The following is a 21,446-nucleotide window of genomic DNA, read 5'->3' as shown; positions in this document are numbered from 1 at the left end:
AAAATCAGACCATCTGCAGCAGTCATGGTAGAAAACCATTTAGCAGTGAGTATATGCTTTTGGCTCCCATTATTAGACAACTGATAACTGAGTTTTGAATGATTCACATCCAGTCATGCAAAAGATGCATGGACCCAGAAGTGTGGGGATTGGCAAGATCTTTCATGACACTTGCCTTTGTGGAAAATGATGAGGACTTGAGGATAGATTTCATATTATTAAATGGTATACACTGCCCAACCTATTTTCATGTTTATTTCTGATACATTTTTCCCTTTTTTTTCCCCTGAACTACCTATAAATCCTCTCAGTCACAAGAAGACTGAAGGAATATGAGCTAAAGGTGACAAAAAGACAGGTAATACTATATATAGTCATACTTGAGTTGTGGAGCAGTTTTGCCCAGTTTCTTTTCTGACTGATGTTCTTCTCCATTATTTCATTAATCTATTCTCTCTTTTCAAGTAAAGGCAATTTTTGTGCGTTGAGACCCAGACTCCTTTTGTGGTTTGAACTCTGTGCTTTATCTCAGGCATTAGAAAGAAGCTAGAGTCACAGTTCTAATCCTAATTTATGAGGATAAAAAGACAACTGCTAACTGTTCCACATAGAGGCTACCTATTGCAGATAAGCTAAATCTTGAAAAGGAAATCTTGTAAACTCTAGTTCACTGGTGGGTAGAATGCAACTTCAGGCTTATGTTTAAGATAGAAGCTGATGTTGACTGATCAGTTCAGATTATCCTTTTTGTGCTTTGGGTCATCTTGAGTTAAATTCCATCATGCATGGAATTTACTACCGTCTTGGAGAAACAGGTGTCATGATACACCAATCTTCAAAGTTAGTCAGAGTCCAGGTTACCAATATATAGATGGGACTGAGCTGTATGAATTAAATTCCTGGACCATAACATATTGCTGAAAAAGTTGATGGCAAGACCTGAATCCTGAAGCATGTTTATATCTCGTTTACAGGTAAAAGCTAAATCTGATTTTAACTCCTATGAATATCACAACACATTAGGAGCTGCAAGGTAGAAACCAAAGCTATTGAAAATTCCACTGTTAAGTTAAAGAGCAAGATGGGACTGAGTTTAGATTAAAGATATAATGTTTCAGATAAACCTGTAACCACTATCAACACCAGTATCAGAGTTAGGAGAATTTCTTCTAATACTATTATGATAGAAGTCATAATCAGGAGTAGAGCTGCCATGGAAAGGGATTTGTGAGGCCTTTCTTATAAACACCTATGAGCTGATCAGTATGTGATCAATGTGCCTTTGTAACAGTAATGTCATGGGTAGAGCATATAGTTATCTGGCACAAATTCTTCTACGTTAATAATCTGGAGATGTAAGAGGTATTTCACTCCTGCAGAGAGGGTCTTTACATGCCATGCTACTCAACAAAGGTACATTTGCAAATCTCCAAACCAAGAAGCCACATGCCATCTTTCAACTTTAAAACATCAATGGAAAGCTAACATTTACATTTAACTGCCTCAGATAAGCCTTCTTATTTTACCCATAAATATTCTGAGTTAATTAAAGCTCCATGCTAAACAAACATGCCTTCGCTATATAGAAGAAGCAAGAGAACTAAAGCTCTGAAATTCCAACATAGCCAGAGTACCTGAGCAGCCCTTTTAGCTCATCATTTTCGGATACGTACCCAGTACAGCACATCTGTCCAGCCCTCCATAGTGATGCACTGAAACACTGTCAGCATGGCAAAAGCAAAATTGTCAAAGTTGGTAATGCCGTGCTTGGGACCCTCCCAGCCTGCCTTGCACTCTGTGCCATTCTGACACTGCCGCCCATGAGCAGACTGGGGGGCACAGGGAGATGGATCATCTTCTGCAGGTGTATCTGAAAGGAGAAGAGGGAGACAATGAAGTGAATTCATTGTTATTTGACACACTGGTAAGCAAGTGAAGGAGATTTGATTTTAACATATATTTTGCAGTGAATTTGCAGTGAATGCAGTGGATTCGTCAAGGAATACACAAGAAACTATTAATTTTAATGGACAGAGGGATACTTTGTTATGCATCGGCCAATTCGTCAAATTTTACAGTCAAAACTGTCTTTCAACATGAGTGGGAATATTAGATGAAGTCTATTACACTTCTTTGGGCTGCATATAATAACCTGTGCTTTCACACTGCAGTCACCTGGCATCAGGGTTAATCTTGGAAGGGAACTGCAGCACTGACTGTCTCCCTGTTGAAGGAGGCTGAACGCCTGCAGCAGAAAGGCTTCAGTGCTCTGAAAATAGGTTGATACAGTTCTGGGCCACTGCTAAACTACATCAGTTTTTGGAAATCTCCTCTGTTGGAGTTTAGAAGCTGTGTGGCATTTTATCAATAGCCCAGTGGCACTCAGAAGCTCTGTGAAGCTCTACTGCTTAAATCCACCTCTCACTATGTACAGGTATTTCCAAAGATTTGCAAACCCATATAATAACGTGCCTAGATGCTTTGATACATGTAAAATGATAGAGAAAGCATTTTTATAAAGACACACATTCCTGCAATAGGATTTTTTAAACATAGATTTCAGTGCATATTGCTATATTTTTAACAGGTGCAGATATGCTTGTGTGGGGTAGCAGGTAATTATGTTTGTTTCTATCTTACATGGAGAAAAATGTAATTTTCCAAAGGTTTTGATCATACTATGTTCATTAAAGCATACTAGAAATAGTAATAGTAGAATTAGATCCTATAATGGATAATAATTACAGACAGTATGATATATACACTTTAAAGATGTAAATCAGACTATTTGCTGCAATTTTAGCATTCTTTCCAGAAAATGAAATCTTCCAATGTTACAGCAGTAGGAAATATAGAACTTCTGAAATAATTTCCTGCTGTAGAATATTTTCTTTGTTGCAAGTTTAACTGGGCCCTAGACAGTGGTACCCACCACCACACGGGGAGCCACAGCTGCTCAGTTTGTATAAAAAAAAACTAAAAAGGGCAGTTAGACGAGTGAATGACAATGCAACTGAATTAATTTGAAATGTGACTTTTTCTTTCTGTAAATAATTTGAAAGTTCTTTCCTGATAGATTTGGTGTAAAAAGTTTTTTCTCAATGTACTTTTACTTTTTTTGTTAGCTGCAGCAGTCATAAACTGTGATTGAAAAGAAAATAAAAAAATGCAAAAAAAAAAAAAAAAAAAAAAAAAAGGCTTCTGGGCCTCAACTAGATATTCCTTTATTCCTTTACAATTATACAATTTTAATGTTAAGATGTATCCGTGTACAAGACTAATAATAAAATGTAAGAACTGTTAATTTCCATGATTCCATCTCTTTCAAAGTTCAGTCCACCAGTGGTGAAACCATCAAGGTGTTGCTTGAGCCTCTGGTAGACTTGCTAAAGAACTCAAGCTGGCTTGAAGTGCCAAAGATACGTATTAGAAAGTCTATTGCTGTGTTCAGTAAAGAATTGGCAGTTCTGCTTGTATCCTTTACAGTGAGGCCAAGAACTGAATGCCCAGTGTGAGCCAGCTAAACTTTCACCTTTAGAGACAGTTTCTCCACATCAAAAGTGATTCATATCCAAGGAGTAGAACAAAGGAATCACTGCTGTGAAACCCCAGACAGGTACATAGCAATAAGTGACAGCCACCCATCTTCTGTGCCAGTGCAAATGCTCCATTATATACGGGGAAAGCCTATCTCAGAAAATCTTCCCATGTATAATACAGTGTTCCCCTTACCTATAAGTCCCCCTTGCACATGGTAGCAAGTTTTATGCATCTTCCCCATGAATAACTCCAGTCCAATGATGGCATAGATAATAATGACAAACAGCACCAGCAGGGCAATGTGCAACAAAGGGACCATGGCCTTGATAATTGAGTTTAAAACCACCTGGAGACCTGCAGAGAGAACAGAAGGAAGTACTTATGAGCAAGAGAACGAAATTTAGAGAGGCTATATATTGCACAATAACATGTCATTTTAATTTCATTTTCCCTCACTTGAACTCATTATCTCTTTGATGTAGAGATGTACATTTACAGATGACCTCCTTCTAGAAGATCCCCAACATTTCATAAATTTACTGTCACAGGCTAAATCACAGACTAAAGTAAACCAGGTATTTCCTCACCTGTCACTGAAATACCAACACCTTGGGGAGAGAACACATTAGCTATTCTTCATGTTCTTGAAAACCAGCCCTAAGCTAATCCACAGACAGTACTGAGGAGAATGAAAGCATAGAAAAAACAAACAACATCCAAAACTGAGGCAGAAGATGGTACACGACAGTACATGATGGTAAGTGCTGGAGTACCACACAGCTTCACCCAGGAGCATGGGGAGAGGTGGCAAACTGTAGTCTTCTCCCTACTCTAATTCTAGATTCTTCTATGGGTCAAACCAGTCTCAAGCAGACCCTGAGCTGCTGTAGGACCACCAAAGCCATACTGACTGAGAGCTCCTGGACCTCTCAAGATCTCTCTGCATTTCAGATCTACCTCACCTTACTTCAGCCTGAACAGAGGGAAAATCAGAACCAGTAGATTTGCTTTTGGCCTAAGATTTAGGCTAAATCCACTCTAAAAGAGAGGTTATCCAGATCCCCAGAAAGGAGTATGAAAAAATATTATTCACAGTGCTTATTAAGGCCTGAGACTGGTGTAAGCCCTAATCATGAGTGAGCCATACATTTCCAGAATGGCCAAGTGGAGGTGATCTGTAGCAAAGTTTGCTAAAGTGCAAGGATTTTGTACCTTCAGATGCAGTTAACTCAAGCTGTAGATTCACCAGCCTTTCGCTGTCTCCTTCTCCTCATTTGTAAAACCAGAATAACCAAACCAGCCTCATAAACCTTTAGTAAGGGTTTACATTTACAAAAGTCTTAAAGCTATTATCACTGGTGGCACCGATGCCAACCAATGTCACTGGCAAGTTGTTAATATTAGAAGAATTGAGAGACCTTTAGAGGTTTGTAGTCTACAAATAGACAGGTCAGAACAATTACAAGCTCATGATTTTGCTACAACTGAGAGCCAGAAACAATTAATGTCTCCTGCAAATGCTGTCATGTCTTCAGAGAAACTGACGTGAGCTGTGATTTTTGAAAAATGAGATCCTTGAGTTGTAAATACTTGTTATACATCTGCCATGAGAGTTTGTCACAACTATTAACTTCTAAAATTTATCATCTGAGATTTCAGATTTTCGTTTTTATTTTTTTTTTAAACTAATTTAAATGCTTTCTAATAAGAATGACACACCTCCTGACAAGCAACTTCACTCATAGCCAATCTGCTTGTCAACTTCCAGCTAAGGCAGAGATTTTGCTTTTGCTCCCCAGCTATGCTGGAACACAGCAGAAGCCACCAAAAGCAGCATCAGCTGCCAAGCCAGAAAGATCATTCATTGTCTGATAGTAACACAAAGCTGGCTACTAGCACCACAGTAGTCAGAACATTTGATGAGGGGCCTGCAGTCAGTTCAGTTATCTGTTAACAGCTCATTTGAAAAAGTTTCACCCAAAGGGAGTAATATTCAGCATAGAACATTCTGGCTTTCACAGTGAGATCCTTACATGAAATGCAATAGTGACATGATGAAAACTCATCCTATATAAGAGTGGGGTGTTCTGCTTACTCAGATATGTCTAGCTACTCTGGATAAGCAATGTCTCCGGCAAAAAACATTAATTTGATTACACGAGGTATTCAGTCTTTCTCTGAAATTCACATCTAAAACGGTCTACTAATTCTAATTATACAAAAAGATGGATTGAAGTCCATATCAACATCACTCTGATACTTTACAGCAGTTGAGACTGCAACACTCAGCAGGAAATTAAAACAATGTCCCACCTTCTGCCGAACAATGTACAGCAATACAAGAAAGTTAAAAGACTACAGGTCTGAAAAAAAACCCAACAGACTTTGCAGATTAAAACATTTGTAGCTTCAAATAAATCTACACAAAGACATAAAAAATGCCTCCATATTTTAGTGATCTCAAGAGTCTTGTTAATCCAAAAGCAGCCAGGATTAGAAAGTCAAAGGTTCTAATACTAGGTCTTATGTAACATACCCTTAATTATTAATTGATTTAATATTCATCATGGGGTATACTCAGTGCTCTAGGAGAACGCTGAGGACAGACACAATGATGAACAAAAAGCTTTCTCAATTTAAATGTGGCTTCATTATCACCCATGCCATGAGAGTGCTTCAGTGTATTTCATGTGTGCAGAGAAGATAAGATCTGCACAAGCCAATGACCTTTGTGTTAGAAAAAAGTAGTCCTTGTGAAATCAAAGGCTTACACTGTAAACAGGTCTTTAGACAGTCAAGAGAAACATGTATCATCAGAAGATTTACAGGAACATCAACTAGGTTAATTAGAAAAAAGCTTCTCAAGGATAATAAACCAGCTTGGAAGAAGAGATGAGTTACCAAACACTGTTAGCATGAACTGATGTGTGTGTGTTGTGTACTAGCAGCAGGGCAGTCTGGTTTCCTAAAAAGTAACTCTACATACATTACCATGAAAGTACTCAGAGAGTTTCTAAAAGTTTAAAACAACTAACTTTGGAGCAACTTCTGAAATGTCCTCTCAGAAGTAACAAATGCTACTTGTAGAAAGGAAAGGGATACATATATATATGTATATATATATATATTCACATCACTATGCTCCCAGCATTTCTGTCAAGATTATTGCTGCAATATATCTGGCTGCCAGTTAAGTCACTTTATTATTCTCAGTTCAGGCAGCCACTTGCAACATGAATAGCTGTTGCAATGAGGAACCAGGCCTTGACAATCAGCACAGTCTGTGGAGCAAAAAGGGGGAAAGAACAGATAAAGAAGGATTAAAGGACTGGGGGAGAGCCCTGAGCAGGAAGAACAGACAGAGACACTTTTTAAATAAAAAAACCACATGCTTCAAAATGCATCAGATCTGTGTTCTGAAATTTGAGAGATGCATTTCTAATCAGGGTAACTCAAGGAAAATTGTCCTCTTACATGCAGACAGCAAGATTTTTCTAACCATTGGTGAGAACTTCTACATACTTTTACATGATCTTCCCCTGTGCAGAGGAAAAAAGGCAGATGACATTTTAAAGAAATTACTTTTCTGTCTGAACTCATGCATAGTCTTAGTCTTTGTACACTGTGACACACAGATAACAACCAACATACGTGCCCCAAATACAGGCACAATACAGTTCCACTTTCCTGATGCTGTCTCCAATACACCATTGCAAATCTTTGCCATTTTCTGCCTTCTGGAGGTAAGGCTTGCACTCCTAGCAATGAATTGTGCAGCTTATAATCATGATTAAATCAGAATTCCTGGTGATCTGATCAGACCTGACGCTGGCCTCTGATTTCAAGTAAGTGATACCAGTAACTTCCCTCCCACAGTAGAGTGAAGAGTTATGTTTTTACACTGCTGTACAGAGGCTGGCAATTGCATCATTGGCCAAGCATAAACACAGAGTCCTGAACATTTTTTCCTGGAAATTAAATATAAAAACAAATGATCTTCAAATATTTGGCATTCTAAATATATGTAATAATTTGTGGGAGCACTTTCCATGTGCTGGACACAGCACAGATACCTGTGAAGGGACAGAATCTGGATTGAGGAGCTCATTCCAGGCTGGACAAAGAGATAACTGCACAGAGGTTAGGGAAAGTGCCATAAAAAGCAGTTTTTGCAGTTTTTCAGTGTACACTTTTCTTCTGTTAATAATTGAAGATCTTAAACAGCTTTTAGCATTTATTTTAAAAACACTTCAGTTTACCTTTAAAAAAACCCTCTTGGCTGCATTCTGTTGCCTGACATTGAGCCCATAAATGTTTCAGTACACAAAACACATTAATGTCATTCCCTAGGCTCACAGCATTTAGCATTTATTTACACTGAAAAAAATGTTTTAAATATTTATTATATGTGCTACAACAGTGTTTTAGCAGGTCAAGCCCTTTTCAGCCTCTAGAGGACTGTATTGAGTCAAAGGTTTAGGGCACAACCGAGGAATAAGGGAATGGGGAAGAGAGAAGGAAAAGAACTGAGTAACACTGATCTTTTTCAAAGCTATGGCAAATACACCGTAAGTGATGCTGCAGGTGTTTTAGAGCTATTAGAAGACTGTGTAGTTTTCTCTCAGGAAGATAATCATAAGAGGGGCTAGTTGCTGTCTCATGGATTCAGGCAGTTATTGAAGAATGTGCTTATCTCTGAGCATGTAAGTGTCATCACCTAGAGCAATGGGATTACCTACATACCCCATTGTGTACTTACAAGCTATTTTGGATTTCAACCAATGCTCAGCAAGATGGCACGAAAAAATAAAAGGTGCACCAGACCCAGCTGCTAAAGTGAACTTGGCGTTGTTGCACAGTGGAATATATCCAAGGAAACTAAGGGTAGGCTGGTGTCAGAAAAAACATTTGAGCCTTCCCATGCACAGCTCTATTTCACATTTTCATGTGTCTTCAATTATGGATTGAACTTGGTTTACTGGACAGGGTGGTTTCCTGTTCTGATCATACTATTGGTCCATATCTTCAGAGAAAGTGTATCCCGAGTCTACTCCTTCACTGGTTTTGCAAGTCTGAATTTTGCCTGCACCTGTTGCCTGAACCAGAAGTACAAGCAAGCACAACCTCATACAAATGACCTTCTGGAAATGGGCAGGAATAAGAGGGAAAAGGAGAGGAGGTTCATCGCCTTCCATATCTCCTCTGCTTCCTGATACATACACACACACACAGACAGATTTTCGTACTTCAGCCAGTGCCAAGGGTGTAGGAGGCAATTATTTTCTGCTAATATAGTTCAGAAGAAAGCTACCACTTTCTGCAAGAAGGAAGCAGAGGAGGATTTGTGACTCAGCACAGTGCCTGAGTCAGATCACTTCTGGGAACCACTCTTAAGTGGTAGAGTTTATGCACCATCCCTAGACATCAGCTAGGCCTACCCACAAATCTCAGTTATTTCTGATGATACACTAAGAGTCTGCCACTACAGTTATTTCTGTTTCCAAAGTACAAGAAATATAATCAGTAATAGTCCCCAAAGTGGATGTTTATAATTTAATAAACATTGGCATTGGCTAAGAAAATTGAAAACAATTAAATATTCATAAATATGAAAGGTTTTATACCAATTTTAAGGGAAGCTAAGAAAATGACAGTCATTTCTACCAGAAAAATTTCCAGTCATGACAAGATATCTTAGATAACTACATACACAATGATTTGTGAGGGAAAACATTGAGGACCTTTTTCCCTGGTGTTGCAAAGGGAACTCGTATGGCATGGTTCAGTTAAGGACATGTATATAGTAACATCATGGGCAGGTAGTTCTTTCTGTCTTGCTAGAGCCTTAAAATATTAGTGGCAGATTGATATATAAAACAAATTCTGTGGGTGTAGTGGCACAACTTTAGGGCTGCAGGTGTCATTTCTACTTCAAGAATAATAGAGAAGGTCTTGGAATAGAAAGGAAAGACATGGCACAGGACAGAACCCAGCTGAAAAGCGAAAAGAAAGAAAAAAGAGAAAAAACATTTTTCAAGATAAACAGTGACTTTTCTTGAGTTGGTAATGCCATTTAGAAACATACAAACATCAAGTTCAAAACCATGTGCTGGAATGAGTAGAAAAAGAAAGTTTTGGCATCTGCTCCCCATGTTCTCATTCCTTTATTTTCAAACCATGCTTTCATTGACTTTTAAACTGAAATACACATACACACAAAAGGAGAATCATAGAAATGCATATGTGTATGCAAACACAAATGTTTTATATTTGTCAAGTCTTGCAGTACCACCCTTGCGAGAAAGGAACAGCAGAACAAAAACAAAAATCACAACAAACCCCAGCTCTTCCTTCTGGATTCTTTTCTCTTGGGAAGCAATTCATCTTCAGTATGCTTTGCTTGTCAGAGTGACCTAACCTAGACAGCCAAACAATAGAGCTTGCCCTCAGCATGGTGGCCACATGGCACCAAGTTCTGGCTGCCTGAGCAGGGCTGTTGGATAACTCTACACAACTGCTGTAGACTCTCTGCTTCTCTGCTGGAACAAACCTCTACTGCCATTCATAGAAGCATCCCTCTCCTGTCCTGGAGGGCTTTAACCTTTTTTAAGAGATTTTTGTTCCAAGTGTGTAAGTGTTCACTTTTCTATAAAGTTGCTTGCAGTTCAGAAGACCTTGCTCATCCTTCAAGTCTCAATACTTTAGGTAACTTTATAAACTTAATTTTATTCTTCAGCCATTTGATCCTAGACCAGTTCAGCTGAGGAGGTCTAGACAAGATCTACAGGTTTTAAATGTAAATATATAAATAAATAAAATAAATAAAAAAAATGTGTAACATCCCTCACATGCAGCTACCTGAGTTTGGAGAAGGAGCATAGAAATAAAAGTAGCAACTGAGTAACTGCCTGCTGAAAATTCGATGTTAGAGAAAAAGGACCATTTTGATCAAAAAACACAAATGTAGCTTGGTAAGCTAACTTTGAGCATTGGGTATTTTGAACAAGGATCACAGTGTGCTGTAACGTAAGGTGCTGAAAGGGGGGAAGATGAGGTCAAGTATTCACTGCCAGGCATGGATTCCTAAAGATGAGCTGAAAATAAGGCCATGTGAAGGGCACATAGCAGCCCTGGCCAGCAAGGATCAGCTGCCATCTTTTCCTTGATTTCCGTGCTGACAGGACAATCATGGACTCTTCGAGAAAATGGTTGTGGGCTTATTGTAAAGGTTTTATCTATAATTAATCACTGTGCAGGATCACATATAGGAATAGCTTTTATTTTTCCCTCTCCCTACAGAGCTATGCAAAATCAAAGAAGACTGCAGCAGTTCCCTGTGAAATGACCCATTACACTTCCAGTTTTTAAATTTCTTCTTGCTCAAGCACAGCTGTGACAGAGAATTGTCTTTCAAGCACCAGTACAACAGTAGATTTTGCTCTAGTCCTGTGCCACTTTATTCACTCAGAAAACTAGTGTAGAAATGTGTCAAAGTGTTGAATTCCCATTAGTATGGCCAAGAGAGCATACTCCCCTCCACCCCCACAAACAGTAGTTAAGTAACCTCTGAGATAACAATGACAAAGTTTTGTTTCAGACTGCCAAATGCTGTTTGTAAACATCTCTGAGGAATTCCTACACACATTATCCTATCTTAAAGATGTAGTTTTTGAAACAAGAAACTATGGACATCTTTAACAACTAAAACATCCCAGTAACAGGAACAGGTTCCAAGCACTTGGCTCTCAATGGTGAATGTACCAGCCCTTAAGCAGAGGACTAATCACTGATGGGTTACAAATGCCTTTTTAAAGTTGCTAAAATCCCAGGCTTCTAAATAGGATTACTTTTAAGCGTTTATTTTCATGGGTCCCATGATAAGTGAACATTAGGGCCTTTGGTTCATTGCTAAATAAAAATTTCTTATAAATAATAAAGTCTTTTAGTTATCTGAGCTCCTCCTGATGCTTCTTCTAACATCACTTGTGAACAGGTTTAGAAGAGGTAAAAGGAAGGTAACAAATGTCATCAGGGATCCTGCAAATGTAAAAAGTGCATTCAGGGATGATAATATTACAGTCTTGTAGCACTTGGAAAAAATATACTTATGGCAAAAATTCCTCTTGTTGGGGGTTCAACTGTCCAAGCCTATCTTAATTAGCATACCATAAGCTACACTGAGTTTTAGCTTTTTATGATAGAAAATTTGCAACGAAACCTAGATAAAACCCAAAACTTTCTTTTTAGATGCATACCTACATAGGAATGCAGAATTGTATATGACAAACATAGGCTATATAGGCCAGGAGAAGAAAACAGTCTACCTCTTAACATTGGTTAGTATTTAATGTGCATATCTGGGACTGAGCTCTGGAGAGATATAGCATAATATTTTCAAAATTGATGTCATGCTGCGTTTTCATGAGTATTTTGAGAATCCAAAACCAGAAAGTTACCTGATCAGGTAATGAAAGAATTAATGCAAAACACACATGATATGATCACTGCTGTGTTACTGCCTTCATGCCCATGTGGGATTTGTTTTCTCTTTTTAAACTACTAAAAATTGTGTTAATGAAAATGCATGGTACAATGGCCAAATCCTTAAAAATCATGGGCAGACAAATCTGGACAACTTTACCTCTTAGTTTTAATAAGAGAATTTGTATTTAAGGACTCATGTAGTATTCAGTGGTTAATCACTCCCATCTCAGAATACCTAAAACTCCAAGTTTTTTTCTTCTCCACACTAGTAAGACTGTTGCTTTTGATTTTTAAATTCTGGTTAGACTTAAAGCTCTGGTTGAAGACATCAGATAATAAAATAGCATTAGGTGAAAAAATGGCTCCTGATATAAAAAGCAAAACCTCCTTTGGCTCACCAGGTATCTCCAGTATGTTTGGACAGAAAAATTAATGGTTGTAGTTTTGTAAAGACATATGTGTCAGGTGAAAGAACAGTTCTTTATTGATATTTACTTTCCTGTTAGTTTCTTTACAACTTACACAATTCAAAAGATTTTTATTCAGATTATGCATGCATTGCTGGAATGCATTGGAACTAAACATTTATTTATTTTGAACTTCCTCTTACATATAATAAGCTATCAAGAGGGAATCATAAGGCTCCTCTGTTGCAAAATGAACAGCTAAATTAAACTCTTTACTGATACAGAAATCTACAAAAATAAACCTGAGTGGAACTTGCCCCCATCCAAACTAAAGATTTTAAGTGAAATAATGATCTCAGCACTGGAATGTGAAAAATGGGATAAGCTTGATGGGATAAGTATGGGATAATAAATAATGGGATAAGTAAAAGATGGGATAAAGCTTGAGTTTAAATTTTCACCTATATTGTGAGGCCAATGGTGAGACCCAACCTTAAAGTTTTGCATTGGGTGCTGTTCATACTAAATAACAGAACTGTTTTATTTCTTGTATTTCTTTTATTATTTATATCCAGCTACTTTCTGTGAAAAATGAAAACATTAAACAGCTTTAGCATTACCGAAGCTGAGAAAAATTATTATTTGCAGAGGGCTAGCAGATGTTTTCTGAACTGTGATTGATGTGGCAGGGCAAACCAAGAGAAGATAATCTAAAACTGAAAAAATAAGAGGCATAGCTATTCAAACAGCTCAGAAAAAACCAGTTGCAACAAAGGGCAACACACATATGGGGTAGGTTATTGTTACATGTGTTAAACAGAAGTCAGATTTGCTTCTGGGAAAAAGGGAGATTAAGACAGACATCCAATCTTCTCCCCTTTTTCCTGGCAGAAAGGAAACTTTGATAAAATGTTACAAGACTGGGTGGGTTAGGTGGAAAGCAGTTTGTGTTTGGTCAATACTTCCCAACAATCAGAATAACAAACTATTTCTTCCATCAGTGAATATCTTAGGCATAGAAAAGTTTATTAGTTGCTCATACCAGCCAATACTCCTGTGTTCTCAACTAGCACAGTAATGTCAAGCAGATTTAACTCAGAAGGCAGTAGCTGGTTTTGGAGAAACTAGATTAAAAAAAACAGGAAACACCTCCAATGGATTTATGTAGCCACTGAAATCTTTAAATACATTTCCTCAGATTTGTTTCCTCTCAGTTCAGTATGCTTTGGTTTTTTCCTCCTATAGCACTTGTACAAGACCCAATATTATTACAAAACCAGATCATCACTTAAAAATATAATTTATTCAAAGCCTAAACAGGAAACTTAAAATGTATTCATTGGTTGAAAGAATTACCTGACTGGTCCACTGCTTCTGTGCTTTGCTGGTATTTTGATAATGCTTTGTGAAAATCACAGCAATGACCATAGGCATCTAACAATGCTTTCAGAAGACCAGGACAAAGAGAATTAATTAAAAAATGCCAGAACCACAGAGCATCCATGTACTGCCATGAGTCCTGTGCAAAGCACTCATCTGTGAACTATATTGTGTCCCACTTCTGAGACAAATGCTACCCAGCATGTGCTAGTCACCTCTTCAAGAGAGCATGAGAAAACTGCAGGCATATAAAAAATTTCCAACAATTCAGTAACAAATTTATAGATGCATATTCACTTTGGAGAAAAAGAATTAAAGATTTCCTTACAAGATCTTAAATTAATAAGCAATACAAAATTTAGCCAGTTGGAATCAATGTATGAAATTACATTTGGTGTATGTAAGCCTGGGATGACATCAGATGGAACAAAGATGTTATCTGGGAGAGAATGTAAGAAGAAAACAGGATAGATTGTACTCTTACTATTATGATCTGGAACAGCAGTATCTTTCCTCACCCATCATGGAGACAGCAACAGCCAGTGAGTACAATTGAGCAAATGGGAACTCAACACACTCGTGGTGACACCAGTTACCTACAATCTCTATGTACCCCTCTGCTACTTTATGGTCCAGACAAAGGCAAACTGTTCTCAGGAGACAGCAGATGGCATTCTTATATTTTCAAATGCTTTAGGACAAGCATCTTGATGGCATGGGCTCTCTCACAGACCTATGTCCTATACCCATTCTGAACGAGAACTCCGGGCACTACTTGAAGAATGAAAAAAAAGGTTCCAGAAAGAAAGTCTGATCCACCCAGGACCCTTGTAAAAAAACATCTTGAGGCAAGCTTAGATTTTTTTACTATCTCCACATCTGTTCTTTGAGGTCAACATGGGTTTTATTTTCTTCATTTGGAAGAGATTGCCTAGACCCTGATGTGGTACTACATTATGATATTGTGTTGTTTATTTTTTTCTCTTGTGAAGACATGTTGAATAATCATGCCAGCATGCACAGTAATTGGTAGGATAAAGGCTGACACAGTTATTTGGTACATTCGTAGTCAGTGCTATTTTTAAAAGAGCTACATAGCCAAGATCAAATAATAAATATTTCTCTGTTTTCATTGGCATTCCTTAAATATGAGAGAAATCTTTATTACAACAAGAAGTCTGTGCCTCTGTGAGTAATCTTCTTTACTAAGAAGATTTTTTTTACAAACCTCTTTTTGTTACACTGAGTTAACCTCTTCTGCCACAAGTTACATCATTCTGCAGGTTGTACCAATCAAGGTTGTGTAAGCCCTGCTCACAGGAATGATCTTTCCGTATGGGAGATGCTATGCTGGAGTCAAAATACTCCCTTGAGTAATGTTGAGCTAAGTAAATAAAGGACTTGAAAGCATGTGTAGAGTTTTAAGTTAACTATGAAATTAGCTTAATGGGGACATTTGGTTCAGACTGTTCTTTCTTTTTTTCTGCACTCCTTTTCCATGTGTAATGAAAAACAAATTGGCCACTTGAGATTAAAAACAGCTAGGCAATGACATGGGAAAGGTGGTGCAACTTGTCCTCACACGGTGTTGTATGTGCTGGAGTGATGGTGCAGATGGTTGAGAAGTCTTGTTCAAGAGTGAAGGAGAAAGAAAACTGCCTGAAAGCACGTTTCCTAAGGCTTTAGAGCCCAAGAGAAAAACAAGGAACTGGACTTGGCAAAAGCCAACATTATTACATGCAACAACAACAAAATTTAAGGCAGAATAAAGATTTGGAATCAAATTTTTGCCCAAATGTATTTGCAGTGATTCCTTCTGTTGTCAATGACTTTTATCACATAGGTTTTGTACGTCGTCTCCTCCAGTTTATTCTACTCTTTTGTACCTACCCACAAACCTTTCACACTGCAGAAGCTTTGATCAGGCCACTCCTCTTACCACCTCACACTGAAGGCAAGTCAGAGTTCTCCACTGGTATGCTGTCTATACCATAACCTCACATGCATCAGGAGGGTAGACTTAAGCCCCCAGTTCCACCAGTGGCAGCGTATAAACAGAAACGATGTGCAAACCATACAGCTGTCAACTATACTGTCTCAGAAGCATACATATTTTGAAAAAAATTATCTGACAGTTAGTATTTGCTTAAAACTTAAGACTTCATATATGCTATTCAACATATAAATACAGGCAATGGCTCATATTTCTTTGCCATATTCCAAAAATGCATGGTTCTCCAAAGAGATGTAATTTTGGAATTCTTGAATTCTCTGTGTTTGTTACCTCAATTACAGTATTTTCTCAACTATGTAAAGTGGTGTTAATTTTCTTGGACTGTGCAGAAAACAACGACAAATTATAGTTGAACATTTGATTGTGCACTAAAAAAAGAAATCCCAATGCAAGCCAAAAAACTGCATTGAGTGTGCTTGTTTCAGTGGCTGCAAAATAGAATCACTGCAATAGGTTGAGCTACATTGTCTCAGTGGTTGGAAAGGGCAATTGCAGAAGGGCAATGATGGGCCAGACAGTCAGGTGGAAGGGATGGAATAGGGAGGATGTCATTGATGCACACACACACAGAAGTAACTTAAAAATGTAGAGTTACCGTAGGTCTCATCCTCCACTAAAGTGGCTTGGCACACCCTAGTTGAGAGGATACTATAAATAAGAATAGTGAATTTCCACTGGGAGAGGGCATTTGAGGGTAGTTAATCACCATTTCTCTCTCTCTGCTTTATATAGTGCAGGCAGAACGTAAAGTTTCAGGAGCAGTGTGCCTACAAACAGGAACTGGGCTCTCTCTCTCTATGATGTTTGATTCTTATTTACTGTCTTAGTCTTCTCCACACACCAGGTAGGGTGGCTTTGAGGATGATCTGATTACATCTCATTGCAATATGGCCTCTAGTCAAATTCAGTTTTACAAGGATTACACAAGAGAGAAAATGTTATGTCTGTTCCCTTCTTGATGATGCACAGTACCTCCAAACCAGGTGTATCTGAAGACTAAGTCTTTAGTATAATACCAGTTTCTAGCTCAGAGCACAAGAAGTCCTACTGATAGGCAACAAACATCAAAACCCTATTTTAATAAATCATTCAAGAGTAGATTCAGAGTTCTGCGATCAAACATGAGATAAAGGATTTGTTCAGTCTTAATTTTGGAGCATTACCATGGTGAACCTGGCATGTTGCTACTGTCTTAAACTCTGTAAATAACTCTATATTTTTCTATAAAAGTCTCCCTGAAGTATGAGATCAGAATTCCCTTATGATTGGAAATAAACAGACTTGATCAAATACCTTAGAAGAGAAATGTTGCCAGTGTTAGAATGTTAGAGTTATGGACAATTTCCATTGGAAAATGTAGCCTATAGCCTAAATGTATAAATATTTTGTTAGTATTTTAAGGCTTTTTCTCTTCTAAAAAAAAAAAAAAAAGGCTGTAATTTAGCATGTGCAATGTACTAAGGCAGTATCCCACAAAGACAAATCCTAGACTGAAAAAAATCCTGACTGACTAATCCAGTTCAATCAGCCCTGGGATTTTCCTGTTTCACCTATCTGTAACAATATGGTAAATTAACAATGAACCCAGCTGGGTGACTTTGTCAATACAACATCTCTCAAGTGGGAATTTTCCTCATGCATTACTCATAATGTTTTCAGGGGCTTTTAACACTTCTCATATTCATGGCATGTGGGAAATGTGGCATCATAGGTACACATCTGAATGTATATCAGGACACTGCAAGTAAAGAAAATATTTCCTACATACTAAGGAGTTCAAAGAAACAATCTGATTACTGCCAGAGAGTCTGGAATAAGGATGGAAGATAACTATGATAATGAGAGAACACTGCAACGAATATATGGTAGAGAATGTTGCGGGACTGAGAAAGCATTATAAATTTTAATAGAGAAAAGCTTTTCAGAGCAAATGAGGACTAACTGTAATGAGACAGATCAAAGTCTAAAAACGTCTAAATTTTTCATTTTTCTGAAGGTGCTCAATTTTCACATGAACTCAGAGCAAGCAAAGATTTCAACAACAGCAATATCAGTCACACTAGTTAGTCTTGAGACCCCATGTGGTGTACTATGTCCAGTTCTGCATGCCTTAACAAAAGAAGGACAAGAATCTGCTGACATGAGTCAAAAGGAGACCCATCAATATGACCAGAGGGCTGGAGCAGCTATTCTATGAAAACAGGCAGAGAAAGCTGGGGGGTTTAATCCTGGAGAAGAGAAGGCTCTGAGGAGAACTTATGGAGTCCTTCCAGTACTTGAAGGGCCCTACAGGAAAGCTGAGGAGGGACTTTGTGCAAAGGCGTGCAGTGATAGGACAAACAGTAGTGGCTTTAAACCCGAGAAGCTAGATGTAGGTTAGACATTAGGAAGAGACTCTTCACTATGACAGCGGTGAGACACAGGGACATGTTTCCCAGAGAAGCTGTGGCTGCCCCCTCCGTGGAAGTGTTCAAGGTCAGGCTGAATGGGGCTTGGAGCAACCTGGTCTAGTGGGAGGTGTCCCTGCCCAAGCAGGAGGCTTTGAACGTGATTATTCTTAAGGTGTCTTCCAGTGAAACCCTTCTATAAGTCTATGATTAGTTATTTAAATACAAGTAAAGGTAATCACCTCTAGGCATTCATGGATGAAAATTCTAGTCTTATTTGATTTTACATAAAGAAATATGCTCAGCCATATATACTGTTTTTCACTGACAGAAAGACCACGAGGAGTGTCTGGCTTAAGCTCTTTTGCTTATACTCTCTATTTCCCGGTTTTGCTATTGTTGCATCTCCAGTAGATCATGTAATTACTGGTGCTAGAGACTTGCTTACACTGCCTTTGAGTAACTCTCCTGCTAAGAGTCTCTCCAGCAAAACTTGAACACATACAGGCTTAGATATTCTTTTTAAAAAAAGAAAAGGAAAAGTATGGCAAGATTTTGTCCTAATGTAACACTCAAGTTTTCTATTCAGTTATGGTAAGGATACCATAGTCTTCTGTCTACATAAATCTGGCTGGTCAGCAGAGGATCTCACTGAAAATAGAAATATAGATCACAACATCTATTCAAATTATATGGCTTTCAAGTTATCTAGAAGAGGTCATAAATTAAATTTGGCAAGTACCAGACAGGCAATGACTAGTGACAACAATGTAGGTACATGAAGACAAAGCACAACATAAAGAAGATGAACAAACTATATGAGGTGGCATAATTGAGCAGCATGAATAAAGGTGTTGGAACTGGAAATTCTTAAGTTAAATGGGCATGAATTAGCCTGTGTAGTAGTAACTGATTGCCCTTTCCAATAGCCAGGAGTGATTTTCTTTTTTAAACTGATCATTTTTCTTCATTGCCAAACTTGATGATTCTTTTTGCCCTTCTCAGGCACAAAATGTTTAAAACAAGTTTTGAGATATTTAGTTATGTAAAACAGAGATAAAAGAGTAATCAACATAACAGTCCTGACATAAAAGGGCTGACTTGACTCCGTACCTAGAGAGCTTTGCAATGCTTTACTCCTGCCAAACGAGATACTGGGTAACAGTTTCCAAGACACTAGAGTGATTAAAGTTTTGGTATACCTGCTGATTTTGCACTTGTCTACATATGTCTGTCAAGGGAATTGTTTTCTCTCTCCTTTCTCAAATCAATATATAGATTTTCATGTCACATTAAGATGGGTACTCTAATGCGCATATACATTTTTTGTACAAGGAGACTGCTTTGGTAAACCAACTCTAAAGTTTTTTCAGCAACTAAAGTATGTACTACAAGAATTATGTTAGTATGACAATAACAGAACAGTTGAGCAGTGCTATCTTGCTTGTGTATTAATGATACAAAATCCTTATGCATAATTTTCAAAAATTATTTACCACAGCAAAACCTAAATCATCCACATGCTTTTCAAATATTCACCATTAATTTACAAGTTAATGCCAGGCTAAACAGATTTGGAAATAACCAACTTTGAAGGTGTAATGGGAATACAAAACCACTTAATTCAGTGCCTTTAAAGATGTTTCCCATAATGTTGCAGTTGTTTTTCTGACATGGCTAAACAAGTGTGTCTCATCTTTCAAGCAAAATGTCTATCACATTCCTTATGACAAATGGTCTTGAGAACATCCATATAATGTCAAAGAATAAAAGTAACATCTGTTCTCTTAAAGATTATGAAGTATTAATGTGCCCACAACAGCCATACAGAAGTATCTTCAGGATTTCTTGAACTCATGACCTCAAATCCTTTTGGTTTTGAGTTTCATTTAAGTATTTTAGGGGCTGGGACAGTTAGATCCTAACAGATTGTCAAAGGTACCTTGCCTTTCTGCCTGAGGGTAAAGCAACTTTGCTTGCAGAAGAATCATTCCCCGCACTGAACAGATGAGATGTTTTCTGATAGAAGACAGCCAAGTCAAAGAACCATGGAGGGGACTCAAAGAAAAGATTCTCATGTCTGAGGCTAATGTCCTCTGTCTGAAGCTTTCAGATACCCATGTTGACCCAGGTGTCTCGCACTGGTTGCCAATATGAGAATTAGAAGCCACTTCTGAAACCGTTAAACCTTGAACTTTTGCTTCAGTCTCTCCATCTGCAAAATATTGGCACTGGTAGTTTGCTTTAGAGGGCAATTAATATGTTTTTCCTTTACTTCTAATCATACTTATATGGAAAATCTGTATTGTGAAACAGGTCTTTAAATGCTTGAACCTCAATACAAAAGATGCCCCTCTTATATTGAATTATTTCCTATGATGAACATAGCCAGAGGAAAAAAATGCACACAAACTCCTCTTGACTCAGAAAAAATTGTTCCACATTGCAAGCCAATTCCTCTACCTCAGACAACCTATTTCCCAACCACAATGCTTAGGAGTTTAAGATTTGCATAAAAAATTGACCATGTGCTTCATAAATTTGGTTTATAAAAATTATTATGATTTACACCTTTTTTTTTTTTTCCTCCAAATAGTGGCACTTAACATCTGAACCTCAAGGTAACCAGTAGGTGTTGGGCTTTCCATGTAGAAGAAGGCTGCCAATGACCCTTCTTACTAATAAGATTCTGTTTCCATACATTTTCAGAGTCTGTTAAGTGAGAGGAAACTGCAGTGCATGTTACATTCATGTAATTTTAGAGCAAATCTATGTGGGTCATCTCCTCACAATGGGAATGTCTACTACATTTTGGAAGGGGAAAGAAACTAAAGGCATTTTTTTATGATGGCAAAACACTGCAAGTGCAATGTTGGTAACTTACCCAGTTGTGTTTATCATGTTCCAGGAACGGAACTTGAATGAGACCCAGAGATTTGACTTCCAAACCTCTGGACTAATTTATTGTGTAATAATGTAACCCTGTAATGTAGTATTTACAGTTGGCTTAGGCAATCTTATCTAAATGGCCTCATGAGAAAAGTTATGCTCCAATACATACGAATGTGATAACATCTATCTAGACTAATCAACAGGCATCTGTAGAACTCAAAAATGCACAGTGAAGACTAATACTGTATTACCTACATATCTCAGCAGGCTTTCTAAAAGCCCCAAAGAAACCTGGTGCAATAAATATGACCCTAGTCAGAATGATTAATAGAGATGTCTGTC

General features: G+C 37.9%; 1 protein-coding gene across 1 annotated transcript in view; it reads right to left on the bottom strand.

Annotated features, from left to right (window-relative positions):
- Nucleotides 1-21,446, bottom strand: part of CACNA1C (calcium voltage-gated channel subunit alpha1 C) — a 476,353-nt gene that overhangs the window by 163,104 nt on the left and 291,803 nt on the right. The window contains exons 6-7 of the mRNA XM_030469435.1: nt 3,733-3,894; nt 1,674-1,870 (exon numbers count right to left, since the gene is read on the bottom strand). Coding sequence (XP_030325295.1) covers nt 1,674-1,870; nt 3,733-3,894 — 359 coding nt within the window. The remainder of the gene's footprint in view (nt 1-1,673; nt 1,871-3,732; nt 3,895-21,446) is intronic.

Source organism: Calypte anna, chromosome 1 (genome assembly GCF_003957555.1).
Source record: "Calypte anna isolate BGI_N300 chromosome 1, bCalAnn1_v1.p, whole genome shotgun sequence".
Taxonomy (NCBI): domain Eukaryota; kingdom Metazoa; phylum Chordata; class Aves; order Apodiformes; family Trochilidae; genus Calypte; species Calypte anna.
Note: the sequence above shows the minus strand (reverse complement) of the source record. Positions and strands in the feature narration are given on the sequence as shown.